The sequence below is a fragment of the Anastrepha obliqua genome, chromosome 2, assembly GCF_027943255.1.
Source record: "Anastrepha obliqua isolate idAnaObli1 chromosome 2, idAnaObli1_1.0, whole genome shotgun sequence".
Lineage (NCBI taxonomy): Eukaryota > Metazoa > Arthropoda > Insecta > Diptera > Tephritidae > Anastrepha > Anastrepha obliqua.
The window spans coordinates 131,751,633-131,771,741 of NC_072893.1; the positions used below are offsets into that span (position 1 = coordinate 131,751,633).

General features: G+C 35.0%; 3 protein-coding genes across 3 annotated transcripts; 1 reads left to right on the forward strand and 2 right to left on the reverse strand.

Annotated features, from left to right (window-relative positions):
* Positions 1 to 2,201: 2,201 nt before the first annotated feature.
* Positions 2,202 to 6,312, reverse strand: LOC129238435 (mucin-2-like). Its single transcript, XM_054873460.1, has 3 exons — positions 6,220 to 6,312; positions 3,330 to 3,400; positions 2,202 to 3,228 (listed from the first exon to the last, which is right to left on the reverse strand). Exons 1-3 carry the CDS (start codon positions 6,310 to 6,312, stop codon positions 2,202 to 2,204), a joined length of 1,191 nt encoding a protein of 396 aa, XP_054729435.1.
* Positions 6,313 to 7,222: 910 nt separating this feature from the next.
* Positions 7,223 to 9,638, reverse strand: LOC129238436 (uncharacterized). The gene is made up of 2 exons (XM_054873461.1): positions 8,044 to 9,638; positions 7,223 to 7,322 (listed from the first exon to the last, which is right to left on the reverse strand). Exons 1-2 carry the CDS (start codon positions 9,636 to 9,638, stop codon positions 7,223 to 7,225), a joined length of 1,695 nt encoding a protein of 564 aa, XP_054729436.1.
* Positions 9,639 to 18,034: 8,396 nt separating this feature from the next.
* Positions 18,035 to 19,561, forward strand: LOC129238437 (uncharacterized histidine-rich protein DDB_G0274557). Its single transcript, XM_054873462.1, has 3 exons — positions 18,035 to 18,052; positions 18,135 to 18,202; positions 19,264 to 19,561. Exons 1-3 carry the CDS (start codon positions 18,035 to 18,037, stop codon positions 19,559 to 19,561), a joined length of 384 nt encoding a protein of 127 aa, XP_054729437.1.
* Positions 19,562 to 20,109: the final 548 nt, after the last annotated feature.

Consider the following 20,109-nt stretch of genomic DNA (forward strand, 5'->3'; position numbering starts at 1 on the left):
ATAAATTCCAATGTCATTCTGTTGAGTAAACCATGAAATGCTCAACCAAGAAATAATCAAATGTAGTACAATGGGGTTCGAAATTCCTGAGAAGTGCCACCCTGCTAGCTAAGCATTCAGGTTAATCGTATGCAAGCTTAATCTTGTCGCACGCACTGGCACCGTCGTTAGAAGGTGTCAAAGTCGCAAGTCAAAACAAATACCACTGGAAAATGAGCGATAGTAAGGAAACAAAAATTAATCACAACAATTTGTCAAAAATAAGAGTTGCTTGAGAAACGACTATACAAATGAAAAGTCACTGTATTATCAAAAAATTATATGCCTCTAATAACAACAACAATAAACAGCGTATCGCCACACAAAAGCATGAAGAAAAGTAACAAAAGCAGCAGTGAAAAGCTATCTGTGAGCTGAAGCGCATCGTTAGCAAATAGAAAACAAATCGTTAATCATGTTTCAGCAACAAAGCGATCAACAACAACATGTGTGGGGTGCACACTTTCAGCACGAACGATCGTCATACATATTAGCTTCTCTTCTCTTTCGCACGCGCTTATCAAGTGCCCACATACTTCTCCTTCTGCCTGTCACTCTTCACTTTCCTTCTTCATTCTTGCTGCTGTCTGCTGTAGAGCTTTAATTTGCCTCATTAAACATGTAAGGTGCGCCCTAAAAGTCGCGAGCATCAGTTGTTCAATTTCTCAATTACAGTTCGAATATATTTCAAACAAAGTTGTGCCGACTTGTCTTCTTCTCAACATTATTTACCTAACTTTGACTCTCGACCGCTATCTTTTTTTTTTAATGGCTGCTTAGGCAATACATATCAATTTGTTTATGCGCCCAGTCATGTAAACCTGCCACTTTGTAAATCTTTTGTTGTGACAGCATAAAACATTCAACGTAAGGCTTTGTCTTACAATCTGTGGGTCCGCCACTTGCATGATTTTCTTTTTATAAAATCATCATATCACATGTAGAATATTATGTTAAGGCGCGTGTCGCATATTTCATAGCACACACACACATATGTATTTACATTCGTATTCGGTGTGTTATACACCCAGAAAACATTTAGAGTCATAAATTAGTCATTGAGGAGTTCCTCCCGCAATGAAGGTGTTTCTTCTCAAAAGTCATATTATCGCCTTCACGGTACTTCCCGTCAACTGCAACGCACTTCATGCACTTCATTCCTGTGTCGAAATTTCAAGCAAGTCGGAGAAAAACTTACGAAGATATTCGATTTCAACCAAACTAGTCTAATTAGGGAAACTTGAAGCAAAAGAAATATTAACCGAATTTTTTGTTTTCGGATTCAGCCTTGGGGATCATTGCCTGTAGAACCGTCTGGCACCAAAGAAAACTGTGAGTAACACCTTCACATTTGGCCGAATTCAGTGTGCCTTTTTCGATCTTGCTCCTTCTGGCCGCTTCCATAAGCTTTGGAGCGCGTAATTCGATGACATCTTTTTGGTTTTGCAAATCCCATCTTACTTGCGGGATTAAGGACTTGTTTAAATCAGGGAGCTTAAAGGATAGGTGCAATGATCTTCTCACATTTCTTGCGATGGCATCTAGTATTCGTCATGATGATGCTTCCACAATGCTATCTTCAGCATGGCGTGGGCTGGCCCGAGCAAATGAACATATGTTTTGTTCCTTTGTTTACATTTTCTAGTTCCACCTATATGGTACCGACTTGGAAATATGGATAGAGAAAAACGGGAACAATGTTTTAAGGTTTGAAAATCCCCCATAGGGCGTAACCTCTGCTCTTTTTACTGCACTTTCATTGATCGGTACATGATGGCAATGAAAAATACCAGGTGTTGTTTATGTGCGCAATGATGGCAGTCGTGAAGGTGTGCGATCCAAATTTGGGAATTAAAGAGTTAATGCTACAGAATTGGGCACCAATCACATCTACGGCACTTGGATTGCGGTCTGGGTTGTGAGTGTATGGGTAAACTTTCTAAAACCATTCAACTAGTTTTTTCAGGCATGAAAAAGAGGTACATAGATTAATTAAACTCTCTTCTCCAAATTTTAAATTTTTTATTTCAAAATAAATTTATTTCACTTAAGTTATAAATGTATAGTATAAATAGATTTAAATTGTAGTTGAATTTATTTAATAATTTTTTTATTTATTTTTTCTTAAAACTAAGTAAAGATGTAGATCCATTTATTTTTGTTTATACGACCTTCTGCCTCTCTGTTTCATGTGTCGCCCTTACAGCTTCCTCCTGACTCTTATTCGCACCCGATTTCTCTTCAATGATAGTCGTCATCTCGTGCGGCAGCTTTGGGAGCAATTCACTTTCTGCTTCAACCTTTCCGCCCACTTGTGTTTCTACCACAATCTGAGGTCCAGCTACAACATCTTTTTTCCGCCCACCTTCCTCATCAACCACTCTTTGTTCGTCAGGCACATTCATATCTTCGGTGCGCTCTAGTACCGTCGATTCATCATCTCCACCGTCAGTGGTGCGTCCTTGTAAAGAGAGCGCTGCATTGCCTTCTGCACCCAGCGCAGCCACATTCACCGGACACATGCAAGGCACAAATTGTATTGGTCCACCATGACTGTTGAAACGCGTCGATGACCCGGTCTTATAAATGGAGAAGTCCGGGTATGGATAAGCAGCGCGATAGTAGGGCGAATTATAGCCCATGTAGGCGCGCCTATTGTAGGTCGGATAGGGATAGGGAGACGGATGAAGGTGAGTTGGAGCGCCGTCATAAATTGGTAAATTTTGGATAAAACCTGGCGACAAAGGCGAGCTTGTAGTTGTGCTTCTGGTGCTGCTGGCGGTCGTTGATGGTGGCGATGGTGTTGTTGTAGTTGTGGTGGTGGTGGTGGTGGTAGTGCTGGTTGTTGTGGGCTTCTTAGTGGTAGTGCTTGTTGTAGTTGTTGGACTTGGTAGCGGCTTCGTATGCAACACTGGCTGTTGTGGCAGTTGATATGCCACACCTACACTTGCCTGTTGCTGTTGATGCTGCTGCTGTTGTTGTAGTGCCAAACTTACGGGATATCCACCGCCAGGCATGTATGCGGCATGCTCGTAACGAGTGGGGCCTGCAAGCAGCGGCGACTGTAAGGCACTCGCCGTATGATGGTAGTAAGGAAAGGCGGCAAAAGGATTGCCCGCTAGCGGTTGGTAAGTGTAGGTGCGGAAGTACGTGAGTGGTATCTGCTTGAGGGTCAGCGGTGGCGATTCACTGGAACAATCAGAATGTCTGTATGTTTAATAAATTTAATTTTACTTTGATATATTTTGTGGATGAGTTATATGAAAAATTTTGGAATGTGTAGTGCTTACGTTGTAGAGGTTGCCGCCGGAGGAGCCCACCAGAAGGCGTGGATGGGCAGTAGAGAGGCGCCAGAGAGGAACTGAAAATGAAGGAAGTATAAGATCGACATTTTATTATTTCTTTGGAAAAAAATTCAATTTAAAATTAAATACTTGCTTTGAATTTGAAATAAAATTAAAATTTAAGAGGATTTAAAAAGTTACTTTCCTTTTATATTTTATTTACTTTAATAGAAAAATACACCCAATAATTTGGTAAGAAAAATATTTTGGAGACTTGTCCAATTTATTTAAAGTAAGATTTTTGGCGTTTAACTCAGCCAATTTTTATAAAAGCATTTCGCTATCCATGAAGCGCCGGTTAATTAGTGAGAAAGTCGATATGTTTTATGAAAAATTATTTGAAAGCAAAAATATTTTTAGACAGCCTATAATTTTCAGATTTCAATGATCAGTTAGAAAGGAAATTAAAAAATGGAGAATATTTTGCCTTTTCAATTAAATTTTGTATCAACATTTGTGGCTCATATCCAGCATTTTTATTACTTTTTTTAATTATAATTTATGTATTTATAAATATTCTTAAGAAAATTGTTCTTAAAAAAACTGTTTTTCTTTTTAGGGTTCAAGCATTCAAGGATATTTTTGGGCTTTTTATTGGTTTAACTTTTTCAATCGTTGATTTTTCTATATTTTATTACTTACTATTTTGAAGAAGTTAAAAGAAATCAAAAGAGTAAAAAAGTTTGTTAAATTAAAAATAAAGCTAAAAATAAATTTAGTTTAATACTTAAAAGAAATTAAAAATAATTCTTACTCTTTTGAAAAAAATAAATTCTTTAAATTAAAAACCAAAAAATCAAAAATTAAAAAAATATTATTCAAAACATGAGAGTTTGTCAAATAGTCCTTTTAATTTTTTAAAATCAAAACATTATTTTTGTTTAATTTTTTTAGTTAAATTTAAAATTTTTATTGTAAATATTTTTATTGGGAAGAAGTTAAAAATAAATTTATTTTAATACTTGAAAGAAGTTAGAAATATTCAAAAAAATTTTATAAATAAAAAAAGTACACTAACAGTTTTTGATACTCAAAAAGTGATGGTTTGAAAAAAATTCTTTTAGTTTTTTTTATCAAAACATTTTCTTTGTTTTGTTTTCTTTTTAGTTAAATTTTCATTGTAACTATTTTTATTCAAAAGAATAACTTATTTTTTTTGGAATTTCTTCATTACTTTTTTTAACAAATTTCTTAATTAATTTGTAATGCGTTTAGAAATCGTAGTGATTTTTTATAAGTAAATTTTTTCAATTTTGATTTCAAAATGAAAAAAAAAAATTATTGGTAACAAATTTTTCATTGGCTTTTTTTTAGTGGGACATAAATTTAGTAGGACTTAGAACAATTTTTTTTCTTGTTTTGCTACTACTTTTTTAGGTTTAAAACATTTCTATTTTGCATTTTTCATCACTTAAGAATTTATTCATTAGAAAAATATTTGTATCATAATTTTTATCTTTCACTTTAAAATTCAATGTTCTTTATTTTAATTATTTCATTGTGCTATTATTTTTTTCTTTTATTTATAGTTTTTTTAATTCAAAATATAAAAAATTTTCCTTGTTCGGGATTACTCAATTTTATTGTTTGTTTGCTATTTTTATAAATTTTTTCTTAAAAGCGTAGTTTTTTTTAAATTGTTCCGATTTTTAAAACTTTAGTACTTTTTAAGCCCATATTATTTCTCTTTATAATTTTTTTTTATTATTAAAATTAAATTAAAGAAAAACTTTTAGAAATATCAATTTCAGCTTTGAAAACGTATTAATATATTACTGTTTAAAGTTTTTTATTTAAAAACTTAAATTTTTTCCTTACAACTTTTTTTTTTACCCACCAGAAGATATTTCAGCATCTTTTCGATTACCATTTTCAGTTTTAATATTTGTTTTTAAAAAGACGGTTGATGGCCTTTGGTACAGTTTTGTAAAATATCTTAGTGTTTCCACCCAAATTGGTCCTGCTTGCAACACTTTTATGAATTCATGTTCTTCACTGCGTAAAAAATTGAATTTTCTTATGTCAATCACATTTTTTTGCACAAAATTACAATTTTTTTTTAAATGACCATTTTGTTTTTGAATTCTTGAAATTCCTCTCAGTTCAGTTGTTTAATTTATTTGTCTATTTTTGGTCCTTTCATTTCCATAATAACCACCACGTTAACCGAGCTCTTTCTACATCCTTTATTCTTGGTAATCCTTTCGCTTTCACCGAACGAGAAATCCACTTTCCACTTATCCACTTTCTTTGACCGCGCGTGTGCAACAATGCAACAATTCTGAAACGCTCTTAAATTATGCTTTGGCTTTTTATACCCGAAAACAGGGAAGAGCTTCAAGAAGGGTCAGCATTTGAGAAGACATGAAATTTTAATTCTAACAAAATTAATTGAAGAACTAAAATAAGGAAAGTAGAGGTGGCGAGGGAAATAAAAATGATGCTAATACAAATACCAAAAGTAAAAGCAACAACAGCAATATACTTAAACCATGGAAATCTTAGCAGTGGGAAGAAATAGCCGAAATTAGTTCTCAACAAAAAAATCGAAATTGAGAGAAAAAACTGAAGGAAAAATAGAAAAGTCTCAGAAGAAAAAAATTATACGTAATGCAACACGCACGACTGCATGCAGCGAGCACGCAACTGAAATCAATAAAGCTGCACTAAAGAACATTAAAACAACACCAAAACAAAACATAATAGCAGAACAAAAAACGAATGAACTGTGAAATGAAAATTAGAAGGAGTGATGAAGAAAGAAGCTTATGCGGCGCTGGCGGCATTTGACGAATCCACAAAGCGCGCACCTAGCAACAGTCTGCTGCACACTCACACACTGACACGCCCAACTAGTCAGTGAGTCTGTTGGACTGTTGGACTGTTGGACGGTGAATGGGTTGGAGGCAGTGGCACGACAGCTCGGCATTTATGGCATCATTAAAAAAAAATCTAACTGAGATTTTATTAACCATAATAGGTAAAGCCGAAGGGGGCAAATGATTGAAGAAATTGAAAAAAATGGAAGAATAAATATTACGTGCAAGAGTCAATAGAGGCCACGCAGTAGCACTGAATAAATTTCGACTAAAAATACTTATCAGCTGGAGTTTTTTGAAACCATTAAAAAAAGGCAAGAATATTGTATGTGAAAAAATATATATGTAAAAATTAAAAAGGTAAAAAATATTACGATAATTTATTGCCGTATTGAGTTACAGAAGTTATTTATTAATGTTTAAATTTCTTATTAGCAAAGCTAAAAAATTATCGTAAAGAAGAATTATTACTGTTTAAATATAACAGAGATTTTTTTTTTATAATTTTGGTTTTGTTTTTGTACAAACTTGAAATGCAGTGCAAGCACTGCTTGAGCTCTTCCTACATTCATACATTTATATTTTTTTGATTGTTGTCATTAGCCGCTTTAGCACATTTGTATACAGCGAATAAGACCCATTCCGCGTTTGCCAAGTGATCGAATTGCACGAGAACTTTTTTTAAATATAAAAAAATATTCAAGTATGTGAAAACAATTTTTTTATTTTATTAAATTTTTATTTCATCAAAAAAAAGTTTGTACAACGTTTTTATAAAAACTAAATATTTATGTTTAAGTAATACGAAACTACAACTTAACCACTAACTAACTATATCTAACATCGCTTCTTTTCAATATTTCATAATTCAAAATAAATAGAATTTTAATGTTTTCATATTCGAAAGTTTTCCAAAAATTTTATTTTATAATTAACATAACTTAAAACTTGTTGAAAATAAACAAACAAATTAATACTATTAGCTTCCAATAGCTTTAAAAAACGAAAGCTTTTCAAATTCTATAAATTTGAGTCGTTCGGTTCTCGTACGTCTGTCGTGTGTATGTATTTCGAAGAGAGGCGATATTCATTGTTTTTTAGGCTATGCTGTCCTTTATACCTGCAAAAAAATGAAATCTATATATATAAAAAGAAGTTACATTTCCTTGGTAATCTTATAACTCAAGAACCGCCGAACCGATTGACACAAAAATTTTAGAGTTCTTTTCTATCTTTGAGGAGGTGGTTTGTGTGAAGTTTGATTGAAATCGGTGCAGCCGTTCCTGAGTTATGACATTTTTATGTGAGTAATGGTACAGAAAAGGCTATTGTGACATCTTTAGAAAGTATGTTGAATGAAAAAAATCAACTAATTCAACTGTTTAAACATTTTACGAGTTCTATAAAGAAAACTTAATATGAAAAATTTCTTGCGATATAAAAAAAACATTTTATGTATGGTGGTGCGAAGCCCACTGGGAAATGCTAGTAATAAATATAATGAAAAATAATAAATATTAGCGAGAAACAATCAAAAAAGCTCTAAAAATCCAAAGGTCACATACATTGCCACTTAAAGAGCTTTTTTACAATATTTTAAAAGGTAAAGATATAAAAAATGTAAATAACCGAAGGGCTAGGCTGTCTAAAAAATTGAACTATGGAGTAGAGCTTTCGTTAACGCCTTCATAAACTTGCAAAAGCTTAACGATTTTCAGATTAAAAGCTTAACGATTTGACAGCTATCTTGCCTTAGTAAAAAAAAATGCTAAAAAAGTAATTGAAGTAGAGCTTTCGTTAGCGCTTTCATAAGCTGGTACAAATTTAAAATATGCACTCACCTCGAATTGAGTATAAACCAAGTCTCCACATCATCCTCATCACCATCCACATTCCGCTCCGCACCTATATTATCACTTACGGCATTTGCTTGCGTTACTAGCTCCTCACGTTCCTGTTGCGCGTTCTCAAGCGCACTATCAAAAGTGTTCTCAACCATGAAAGTACGCAATGGTTTTTCCGTTTTCTCCGTTTCACTCCTGAGTAGCTTGCCCAACGTGAATACCGGAAACGCATAGTACTCTTTGGATAAGGAGTAGCGTGAGCTCAACGTTGACGGCTTTGTAGGTGCTGCGGTTGGTTTTTCTAGGCTGTCATCGACGTAGATAATATCCAACTGATCTCCGTGCATTAGTAGTTCGTCCTCCTCCACTGCATCTTCCACACTATCCGTATCAGATTTGTAGGATATTTTGTAGTTGACGAAAGAAGGTGGTGTCGTGGACGATACCTCCAAGTCAGTGGGGAATCGATGGTTTTGCAGCGGACTCGGTGCCGTCAGCGGGTAGGGAGTTGTCGTCGATGTGATGAGCTTTAGCTGGTCCGGAGTCATTGGGGTCCACTGCACTTCGTTGGGTGAATGATAGGCAGAATAGAGTTTACCTTTCTTCGTACGAAACTTTTTCGTTGGCGGCGCAGATTCATCCGTTGCCGAATCTGCGGTTGGAGGCATAACAGCTGGGGCAGCGTATACCACACTCGGTTGGACAGTGGTCGCTTCCTGGTTCAACGCTTGCTCATGCCCCAACATGCGCGACGCCTGACTCATGTCAATAGCTTCATGAGCATAGAAAGGAATGAGCGTGAGATTCAACGTATCCGTACTTCCCGGCAGGCGAAAGCGCTCCACAATCGGCTTGGGTCGGAAAATGGGCACAGTAGGCGGATAAAGTACTTGTCCCGGCACAGGCTCCTGCATCGGATACTTGGGCGCGGTCAATATGGTGTTAAGTATCAGTTGGCCTTTGGGTCCAGTATAAATGAAGACTGGCGGCTCGCGATCGCTTTCATCGCCAGGCATGCTATCGAAGGTGGGCATGCTGATGCGCGGTATGTAGTTCTCACGTCGGCGTGTGGGAATCACTGTGTCAGTGGCTATAAAGCGTGGCTGTTTACGTGCCAACTGAGGACGCAAGCGCTGTTGGAAGCGGACATATTGCAAGGGTAGATAGCGACGTGGGAGTTGTAAACGTGGTGAGTACTTATAAGCACGTGACTGTTGCATGGTACGCTGAGATTGGGGGCGAGCTAAGTGTGGCGTGCGCGTTGATTGTTGTGGATGCAATTGTTGTTGTTGATGAACACTCATAGCGTGCGATTGGTGATGTGCGACTCTATTTGATTGACTTACTTGATTGGAGTGCTGCAGCGTTTGTTGCTGCGGCTGCATCTGTTGCATTTGATAGTTGTAAGGACTCTGTGTTGTGTAGACCAAGTCAGCGTAATCGCTTTGCGGCACTTGATCTTCCAATATCCAGAGCGGTCGTTGTTGATTGAGGTAGCTATTGCCGACCACCTGCCTGCTGCCACCCAACAGACCGTCTTCTTTGGTCGACGGTCGATTTATTATGGCCGCTGTGAGTTGAAGGCAGCACATCAATAGGAATTGAAGGGAGACTCTTCTGTGCGCAGGGTGCATGCTGTACCTTTGCTTAGTATGCACAGTTTTTTGCCAAACCTTTCACTTCACAAACGAACTAATCAAATGAACTTTGCATTCGCCAGACGGCGACATTTATAATTTTTTGGACATTGTCAACAAATGCGTATGTGGGCTACCCACTTTTTAATGCAAGTACATTATTAAAAAAAATTGTCCATGCTTTTGTTCAAGCAGCTCTTTCCATTACAGCTACTAGTTGGTCCGGTTTTTTATACTTTTGTTTAATATTTTTATGATTTTCTTTGTTTTGGGTGACTACTTTTATACATGTTTTCATTCTCGTTGCCGTCTTGCATATTTTTGGCTACATAAACGCTCAAGAACTAGTTCTAAACCATGTTCTACCACTTTCATTCATGGTGAAATTTGCACCAAAAACATGGAAAATAAAAATGGAATGTAAATATGAAGCTGTGCTGTTGACATAGTTCTGGGTCTAAAGCAAAATTTGTAATGACTATAAACAAAACACAAAACAACGCATATAAAGTGGAAGATATGTTAAGCTTTCAAATAGTGTTGAACCTCAAAAATTTGCATGTGAAGATTTTTCGAAGTTAAGCCGAAAAACTAGAGAATTTTGGGTGAAGTACAAATTGGCAGAGTTGGTATTGACAATCGTCTTTTTGGCTAATCTTCAGTTTCTGGGCACTGAAACAAGTCCGATTCTGGCCTACTTCGACGGTCCATATTACCATAATGAAATCGTTGGAATAGCCACTTTGCCAAAGCATTAAATACTGTATTAAATCCATAAACAGCGCAAATTTGTTTGTTCTCATAGCCTTCAAAAAAGGTTCGAAAATATGAACTTGAAAAAATACTAAGTCTTCCCACATGGATTGCTTTCCAATAGTATTCGCTCAAGACTTCCATCAACATCGGAGCGTCGCAAATTTGCTAATTCAAGAAGCCGCCTTGACCGCCACCGATCTTCAATTGGCTAAAAGGAGTTGCACCTTTGAGAACCAACTCTTGGGCAGCCTTCAAATTAATTCATTGCTCTTGCGCATTTGACCAAATGCTCGGCCTACATAGTTACGCAATTACCGATTTGGCTCCATAATTTACTGAAGCACTGATTGCAAGAGGCTTCATTCCAACTCTAATAACAGCTTTTGCTTGACTTCACTGAAATTTTACAAAAATTCAAAGCAAAAGACCATACTAGCGAACTTCAACTCCACTTCAAAGCACTTTTTTATTGTCTACAGGCATTCAAGCATTAAACCTTTGCACATCTCTTTATTATAATGGGTTGTGTATGCGGCTACTAATAAAGTGGCAGCAAGAAAGTTATAACCTGTATTTTTCATTTTAATTTTCCATCAAATTCTGACCAATACTCTCAAATCTCCCAAATAAAAATAAATATACTTTTAATTAGCGTAGAAAAGCTGTGAATTAAAACTGAGGATTGAAATTCATTAAAGCGAATTAGAGCATTTGGGCAGCTGAGAAAAAAGGTAGCAGCGACAAATTTCCCAAAAAAATTGATTAGAATCGTAATAAAAAACTGCTAACCGGCAATTAAAGCAAACCACTGGTAGCAAATATGGGTGGAATTTATTTTATGCGTGTTCAATGCCTGCTGTTAAGTCACTGAAGGGGGTAAGGAAGGAAAAATAGAAGAGAGCAGTAACGAAAAGAAACAAACACCAGTATGCCAACGTGATTCAATGAAGTTTGATTCTTCTTCTTCTCCGCATTCGTTTTATTTTACTCTTTCTTCTGCTTCCTTGTAGCGTAAACTGGCCGCGGAGATGAATGACTGTTCTAATAGCTTGTGATGCCCAGTGATCGATGTGCCTAACTACCTGGATATGTGCGTGTGCGTATGTATGATGCAGATAGAGCGAGAGTATCAAGTGAAGAGCAGTAGATGCTTCTTTTCTTCATTTATTTCTTTTATTTTTGAGCATGCTTAGAAAAGGAACTGACGAGTTCCACCCAAAGGCTTAAAACAAATTTACAAAAACAATTTGAACTGCATATACTTATTATAATACTTTTACCGTTGTTTTAGCCGCAATACCCCGCAGTGTTTTTCAGTACTGCTGCACTTAGATAATTTTGAATATGAACTCAAAGATAACTCATGGACATTAGGCAATTGCTTATCGGCTTTTCATTGCACTCGCATTCCACCTGCTCCTCTCTTCATTTTCGCTGCAACTTGTTAGAAGCCTATGTTTTCTTGTATTTATATGTCGCTCTGCTGCCATAAGACGGTGTTGCATGCGGGATACTAAAAATTATTTTTAGCTACATATGTCTAATATTAGGACAGATTGATTGATCAAATGTGTGCGTGTGAGTGACTGCATCTGCGCGCGAGTCATAAATCATTGTTTTTTGTGAGATTTTTGATTCTGTTTTCAGATTTTGTGAATTTGTTTTTTATTGCTGTCGGACAGCAATTGCCTACAAGTCATGGATATTTTGAATTTTCGATAGCGGACTGAGTGCAGTCTCGCGTTGCGACGCTTCATTAGTTAATTGTCATTAAACTGAAAAAATGTAATTTAATAAAGTCTTGGAGTTGAGTGGCACATGTCATTTGACACTTTTTCTGTGTATTTCTTACAATTGAAATAAAGCGTTTCAGATTTTTAATGTCATTTGAAGACGATTTAGGTACAGTCTAGAAAAAAGTATTTCGTGCAAAATATTTGTGTAGTTTATATGATAGTAAGTAAGTGATGGAAAGGGGCAACTTTTTCTCTCCTTGACATGGGAAGCTCTTTGTGGTTACTCACAAAGATAAACACTTTATAAATCAGTCCGTCCAACTAAATTACAAATTGAAGTGTATCACTGAGCTAATTGTTTTTTTTTTTTTTTAATTTTTTTAGTAAAATGTTTTTTATTTCTAAATTTTGTAATTTTTTTTTAATTTTTCTAAGTTGACCTATCAAGAAAATATTCTCAAAATCAAAAGTGACTTAATAATTTGTTTTATTTAATTTTTTTATATTGTAGTATGTATGTATGTGAATGTATATGCATTTGTGGAACAGCATCAAGACGCACGCCACAAATAGAAGGAGGAGCTCGGTTGTTCCACAAATGGAGGGACCTATAGTTTCAAGCTGACTCCGAACGGCAGATATTTTTATGAGGAGCTTTTTCATGGCAGAAATACACTCGGAAGTTTGTCATTGCCTGCCGAGGGGCGACCGTTATTAGAAAAATATTTTTCTTAATTTTGGTGTTTTCACCGAGATTCGAACCGACGTTCTCTCTGTAAACTCCGAATGGTAGTCACGCACCAACCCATTCGGCTACGGTGGCCACTATATATATATATATGTATGTGTTTGCATAAATATATTTTTTTATATAAATAACTTGATTACTTGTTTTTTTTTTTCATTACTATTTTTAATATTTTTATATATTTTCTCCCTACATTTCACGCATCATAAAATGAGTCATGAGTCATGTGACTTAATTATTCATGTTTTTAGTTTTTTATTTTTACATTTGTTTTTAATATTTTTAATTTTTTTTATTAATTTTTGTTTCACATACTTTTTTAAGTTTTCTCAGCCTCATATTTCCCTTACCATAAAACCAGCTTCCGAATCACGTGACTTAATTATTAATTTTTTTAATTTTTATTTATTTCTTAATTTAATTTTATAATTAAAAAATTTATTAATTTTTTTATATATTTTATTTAATTTTATTCTGCTTAAAATTTCACATATCAGGAAATTAGGGTGACGTAATAATTTTTTTCCATTCCATTTGTGGAAAAACAGCAAGACTCGCACCACAAATAGGAGGAGGAGCTCGGCCAAACACCTAACAGAAGTGTATGCCTCAATTATTTATTTTTTTTATTTTTAATAATTTTTTTGTAATTATTTCTTTTTTTGTTTTTATTATTTTTAATTTTTTTTATTACTTTCTTACATAAACCTTTTTTTAATTTTGTTCTGCCTCACATTACACATATGTATCAAGAAATTAGGACTAAGTCACCATTTTTTTATTTCAATTTGTTTAATATATTTTTTTCAAGTCATATATATTTTTTTATTTGCTTTTGTTTTACACATTTTCTCTCTGTCTATCATTTCTTATAAGGGGAATGTTGAAAGAGTCCGCAAATCACTCATTTCAAATGACCCGAAGTAAAAGCCAATTTAGGAAAAATGTAATTGTGCGTACAAGACTTAATACATACTTAAGCAAGTCAGCAAGCCAGCAAGCAAACACAAAAGATTGAAAGAACCGGAACCAAAGCGAAAAAGAAAGAAATTTTTATTAATTTTTTTTATTTTATTTTATTTTATTTTATTTTATTTCGCCTTTTTGCTTAACCGCTCCGCTTGAGCAACTTGTTTTCTTTCAAACAACACTTCAACACGCTTCATAATACAACTGCTACAACAAGCATAAGCAGAAAAGCGGCTCTTCAACTAAGCGCTTGTTGTTCTTGTGTTTTGATTGATGTTTATTTTTGACAACTCGTCTGTCTGCCCGTGCCTTCATCCACTTTGTTCTGCACAGCACTTGGAAAAATTCGATGAAGTGTAGCGGCATTGTTGCATGCAACAACACTAAATCTCCATCACCTCTCTTTTGTGGCGTGATTCTCCCCTCGCAGGCTACTCTAACAAATTAAATAAAAGGTTTCAGTAGCAAGTCGGACAGGTCGCCGGCAATAGGTAATTGAACGCCAATTTGTTGCTGCTTTAATTTGATTCGATTTTATAGTTTTTTTTTTTTTGGTTTCTCAATACTGTTTGCTCGCTCAATTCTTGTAGTACACGCGTAGTACAAAAAAGCTGGGTATGGTGTTGAAAATGTGTTGAAAATTGGCTTTTCTTTCAACATTACCAGCACTTTTCCAACTGAAAACAAAAGACTTAAGGCGCGAACTTGGCAGCGCATTTGTCCTCATATTGAATGAGTACTTGTCATGTTTGATATATGTAATTATGCACTTACACACACATATGTATACGTAAGAGGATCACTTAACCTTGACATCAATGCTTTTATTTGGAAAACAAAGCTGGCATGAAACGCGAGTGGCCATTAAATGGGCTTCAATGAAGGCTGAAATATGTAGCTTTAGTAGGGTATATAGAAATAAATGTAATAAAGGTGAAAAATAAATTTCGGCAATGCGCAAAATATGTTTGTAATATTTCGAGGTATTACCTTATCACATAGCTGATAATGGCAAGGAAATATACAGAAATGTCTTAGTACAATATGTCTACTGAAGAGCAAAACCGAAACACTTTGAGGTTCTTTTAGACATAGGTTAGATGATTGCCCGCAATCTTTCCAAAGGCCATTGACTTCATTTCAAACGTAACTTTTTCACTTAATTTCTTTGAAATTCCGGACAATTTTACTTGCCTTATTCGTGATTTTTGCTAGACTTCAATATTTTCAAAAGCATGCTTGATCGAGTGCATGCTGCGCCTTAATATTACACCAAGCATTCGACCCTCAACTAAACAGGGGTGAAGTCATTCTCGTTCGATCTCAAGCTTATGGCAATAAAGTAGGTAACCGAGGTTTTTCGTATCGCATGAGAGCGCCAAGCTTGCCATCTCGCCCATGAATGCAATCCTCAGGGATTCTAAATGATTCTAAATTGAGGGGATTTTCTGTGCTTTCTGCTCTAACGAAGTAGTTGAGGCTTTTCGTCTGCAATGGGTAGTGGTTGGACTTCGATAACGGCTTTGCCCAAACAAAAGTATGGCTCCGGTCTGGGTTTGATCTCTAGTCGCTTACTTCTCCCCCTCGTTGAACAATTGTTTGCTTGGAGCTTCTTCCTTCCACTGCGACCACATTGGCAGCGAATGAAATCAGGTGATGCTTTCCATTTCAATTCAACCGGGCTATTTGGGTCATGTTCTTCGATTTCGATGTAACTGCAATATGTTGCTCTCTGATCAAAATAATGTAACACGTATTTTTTTGTTCGCCCGAAAAATTTTTTTTTCAAGAGTTATCGGCAATTTTGTTTTTTGGCTCAAACTCGATTTTTTTTAATTATATAAGAAAAAAATTTTTTTAAATGCCCATAACTTAGTCAAAAATGAACCGATTTTAATAATTCTGGGTTCAAAATGATCGTAATTACTTACACGAGCGACTTCATGTAGAAACAATTGCAAAAAAGTAGTTGAAAATTTTTTATTTAGGAAAAAAAAATTGAATTTTTTTCGAAATTTAATATTTCCAAAAGTGTATTTTTTTTGTTTTTATAACTTTTTCCAAATCAAAAGGACATCTCAAACTTTAATAGAGCTGAATGCCTAGTAGCTAAAATGCGTTGTTTTTGAGTAATGAATTTTTGAGTAAAAAACCTGTTTCGCACTTTTTGTTTATTGCAAAATAAAACATTTTCAACTTCTTTTTTGCAAATGTTTCTGCATGAAGTCGCTTGTGTAAGTAATTACGATTATTTTGAACCCAGAATCATTCAAATCGGCTTATTTTTGACTAAGTTATGAGTAATAAAAAAAAAATTTCTTATATAGATTCTTTCCATTTCAATTCAAAAGGGCTATTCGGGACATGTTCTTCGATTTCGATGTAACTCAAATATGTTACTCTCTGGTCAAAATAATGAGACACGTATTTTTTTGTTCGCCCGAAAAAAATTTTTTTCAAGCTTTATCGGCAATTTTGTTTTTCGGCTCAAAATCGATTTTTTTTAATAATATAAGAAATTTTTTTTTTTAAATGCTCATAACTTACTCAAAAATGAACCGATTTTAATAATTTTGGGTTCAAAATGATCGTAATTACTTACACGAGCGACTTCATGTAGAAACAATTGCAAAAAAGTAGTTGAAAAGTAGTTATTTAAAAAAAATTTTTTCTTATATAATTAAAAAAAATCGAGTTTGAGCCGAAAAACCAAATTGCCGATAACTCTTGAAAAAAAATTTTTTCGGGCGAACAAAAAAATACGTGTCTCATTATTTTGACCAGAGAGCAACATATTTGAGTTACATCGAAATCGAAGAACATGACCCGAATAGCCCGGTTGAATTGAAATGGAAAGCATCAGGTACCACGGTTTCTTAAGTAGAGTCAGACTTGTCCTCCTTTCTCACGTCACGACATATCTTCATACTGTGAGCTCATTGTCAGGCGACCATGTTCCGACTGTCACCATCTGAAAAACAAAAGCTTGCCCAGAAAGGAATAAACTGCGTCGTTACAGAGTCCATTGCATATCGAAGACTTGGCAGTGGTTTGTTGCTTAAGATTACTTGGATTTCCATAGAAGTGCGTACAATCTGGCGTATTACAAGCCCTGAGTCTACATATTTTAATCCTACTGTCGAGAGCTGGTGTTCCAGATTTGTTGCCACTGTAATGTTGCATTTTTACTACTATTTTTTGGTATACGATGATTTTTTAAAATTACTATTTTTTCGCTTGAAGTTATAAGAAAATTATTTTTCAGCCATCTTTATTTTCTCTTTTTTATTATAAAAATATTATTAATTTTCAAGCACAAACAAGGTTATCTACAAAGTGTATAACTAATGTGTTTTCGATTAATTTGTTATTATTTCCACACTATTAACGGGTTAAGTGCTAAACAGTTGGCGGCGCTCCCCCCGCCTTCTTCTGTGCATGTAGGTATGTGTGAGTTTTCGATAATATTGTTCCGTTTACAGTTTAATTTAATTATTTAACAAAATCATTTCCGCTGACTGACTTTCATGTAGGCTTATAGGCTTCCGCTTAGAAAGACAACAATAAATAGCCAAAGGAAAAAAACTTATTAAAATGAAGAAGTAAATTTAAGAGCCAATATTTTTGTGTGCAGTGGAATAAAAACAAAATTATGAAATTACAAAAAAATTATAAACCAAAAAATATAAAAATTCGCTGCTCAAAATACACCCACCAGCGTAACCGCAGTACTGATTCACTTGGCTGCGCATGCGCTGGGACGATTACGTTACATAGCGCCGTTCGCAGCTGCTAGTGCTGGTGCCAAACCTCCACACATGCATACCCACTCACATACACACTTAAACGCAAGCGTTACATGCCAGTCGAGTGAAGGAAGCGAAAATCGTCCGAATTCCATGTTTTCTGGCGCTCCACTTTAGCAGCCACCCCCCACACCCATCTACTTCTCTCTTCGTACGCTGTACCGTTATGCGAAGTTATCCGCATTACTGTTTGCATGTTATAAAAGTCTTTAGCCAACTGGGCCAACACTCATTTCTCAGTCTCATAGCAAAGCGTGCGTACCGACATTAAACGGACGAGGCAAAAAAATACCTTCCTGCTCGAGAAAGTGTTACAATTTTACAAACGTATCAAACATGAATCGAAGGCATATGGTGAGACGGAAATAATTTTTTTATAGCGATTTTCGATCAGTAATTCGAGTAACTTTAAATAAATCTATCGTAATCTCTCTAGCTCCTCAAAGTGATCATCATTGTGGGTGTATTGCTGCTCCTGCTGTGCACACAGAGCGCGGATGCTAAGTAAGTGCAAACACCAGAGTGAAAGAGACAGGGTCAGAAGTCAAATGCAGCATCTGTTTAAAGCATGCGACAAGGCGAACTCAAAAAATGTTATTGCAGTAGTACAAAAGCAAAATTTAGATCGATTTGGTTTTTGCAAGTTTGGGGATTAAATGTCAAAATCAACTGATTATTTTCAATGGATTCTAGAAACTCTAAGAACTTCATTCAGAATGTGAACAAGAACAAGAATTCAGAATGTAGCAGAAACTTTGGCATTCAAAAAAGCAAAACGAAAGAAAAAAAATCAAATCAGATGTTCCAGTAGCAACACTTTGAATGAATTCGCTTTTCGCCGAATTATTTACCTCCTCCTTATTATTCTGAACAAGTGGAACAAGAAATGAGGAAGTACGCGACACAAATTCTATAACACTTCCCAAGGATAACTTCGGTTTAGAACCTGATTTGTTTTGCTTTTTTTATTGCAATTTGGTGGGTTTAATGTCAAAGTATCCTGCTTATTTGTTGTCAGATCGTTTTTTTTTTATATACTCATAGAAATTTTGGCAATCAAACCACCAACTTGTAAAAGAAAAATATGATATATGTAAATGTTGTTATTGCTCCATCGACGTCGCCTACTATGAATTTGTCTTGCCCCCATCAAACTCATACTCTCACCGGCTTCCTTTAACATCTCTCATTAGATCTCAGCTCAAACTTTCGCTCGAGTATCTTACACTGTCCTCTCCTGCACAGTTGTCTAAAGGGCCAATTATAGGCATCATAACTATAAAGTATTTCGATTACTCGTGGCGTAATCTTAAAAAGCTGATATTGAAGTCGAAATAAAAAAATCAAAAAAGATTGATTTTCCACTAAGTCAATAAATTTTTCTTCATTCATTTCAAAATACCCGTCAAATGTTTCATTCAGTAGATACCTACTGTTATGGTTATGGCTATGACGTTTGGTATGGCTGAACTTCCTCGGGTCTCTCGCCAAAGCAGTTCAATTGACTTTTCCACTATTTTTGCTTGATTTTTATCTGACTTGTTTTTCTCTTTCTTATTCTCCAGCGGCCATCAGAAAAAGAAAAAGGTCACAATTCATGTACCAGTTCACAAGAAAATCGAGAAGCATACACATACCGTTATAAAACATATACATCATCATCACAAGCCGATTGTCATCAAGGAAGAAAAAATCATACACGAGGAACATCATCCGATCATACACAAGGAGCATATCTCGCACGAGCATAAGCATCATCATTCGGAAAAGCACGAGCATGTACATCCAATTATCGAAGAAGAGGAAGAGCATATACACCATCACCACCAGTACGAACACTTGGAAGAGAGTCATGAGAGTTGAGCACAGTATAAGAGAATCAAATAGAGCCATGAAAAATGATTTTAAAAAAGCCACATGGGAAAGTAAAATTTGGGAATTGGTGTAAAAAATTGTTTTAAGTACAAAATTTAAGTTGTAAATATTCTATGCAATTTCTAGACCTCAATTTAATCTTTAGAGTCAATAAATGGTAAAAATATAATTTAAAGCTATTATAAAAATTTGTTTTTAAGTTTATGTATTAGGTAGAGCCATCTCGAAGCTTGTCAAAACAAAATTAAATACGATTCTTAGGAATTTTCTAGTAAAATCTGCGCTATCTGCAGGACTCCGATTTATAACTAGTTGAGAATGTAAAATTTATTTCTATTTAGAATATCAGCCTTTACATAACTACTTAAAATATTTTATTGCATTCATTCATTCATTCTTTTATTGCCCAAAATCGTTTTAACTTATTTTATTGTATGCAATCAGTAGTCACTCAATTTCTAATAAGAAGACCAAAAGTTACCTTCTTCATTGTGAATAGTAATTTTCTTTCATATGAAGAAGCAGCATTATTGGCA

What these genes read in the sequence shown, in the direction of transcription:
- LOC129238435 (XM_054873460.1), bottom strand. Translation starts at nt 6,312, where the DNA reads ATGCCGAGCTGTCGTGCCACTGCCTCCAACCCATTCACCGTCCAACAG. An exon ending in CTAGTTGGGCGTGTCAGTGT is followed by an intron (nt 3,401 to 6,219) that starts GTGAGTGTGCAG and finishes CTTCATTTTCAG; the next exon opens with TTCCTCTCTGGCGCCTCTCT. An exon ending in CCGGCGGCAACCTCTACAAC is followed by an intron (nt 3,229 to 3,329) that starts GTAAGCACTACA and finishes TGATTGTTCCAG; the next exon opens with TGAATCGCCACCGCTGACCC.
- LOC129238436 (XM_054873461.1), bottom strand. Translation starts at nt 9,638, where the DNA reads ATGTGCTGCCTTCAACTCACAGCGGCCATAATAAATCGACCGTCGACC. An exon ending in TGGTTTATACTCAATTCGAG is followed by an intron (nt 7,323 to 8,043) that starts GTGAGTGCATAT and finishes ATTTTTTTGCAG; the next exon opens with GTATAAAGGACAGCATAGCC.
- LOC129238437 (XM_054873462.1), top strand. An exon ending in ACACAGAGCGCGGATGCTAA is followed by an intron (nt 18,203 to 19,263) that starts GTAAGTGCAAAC and finishes CTTATTCTCCAG; the next exon opens with CGGCCATCAGAAAAAGAAAA.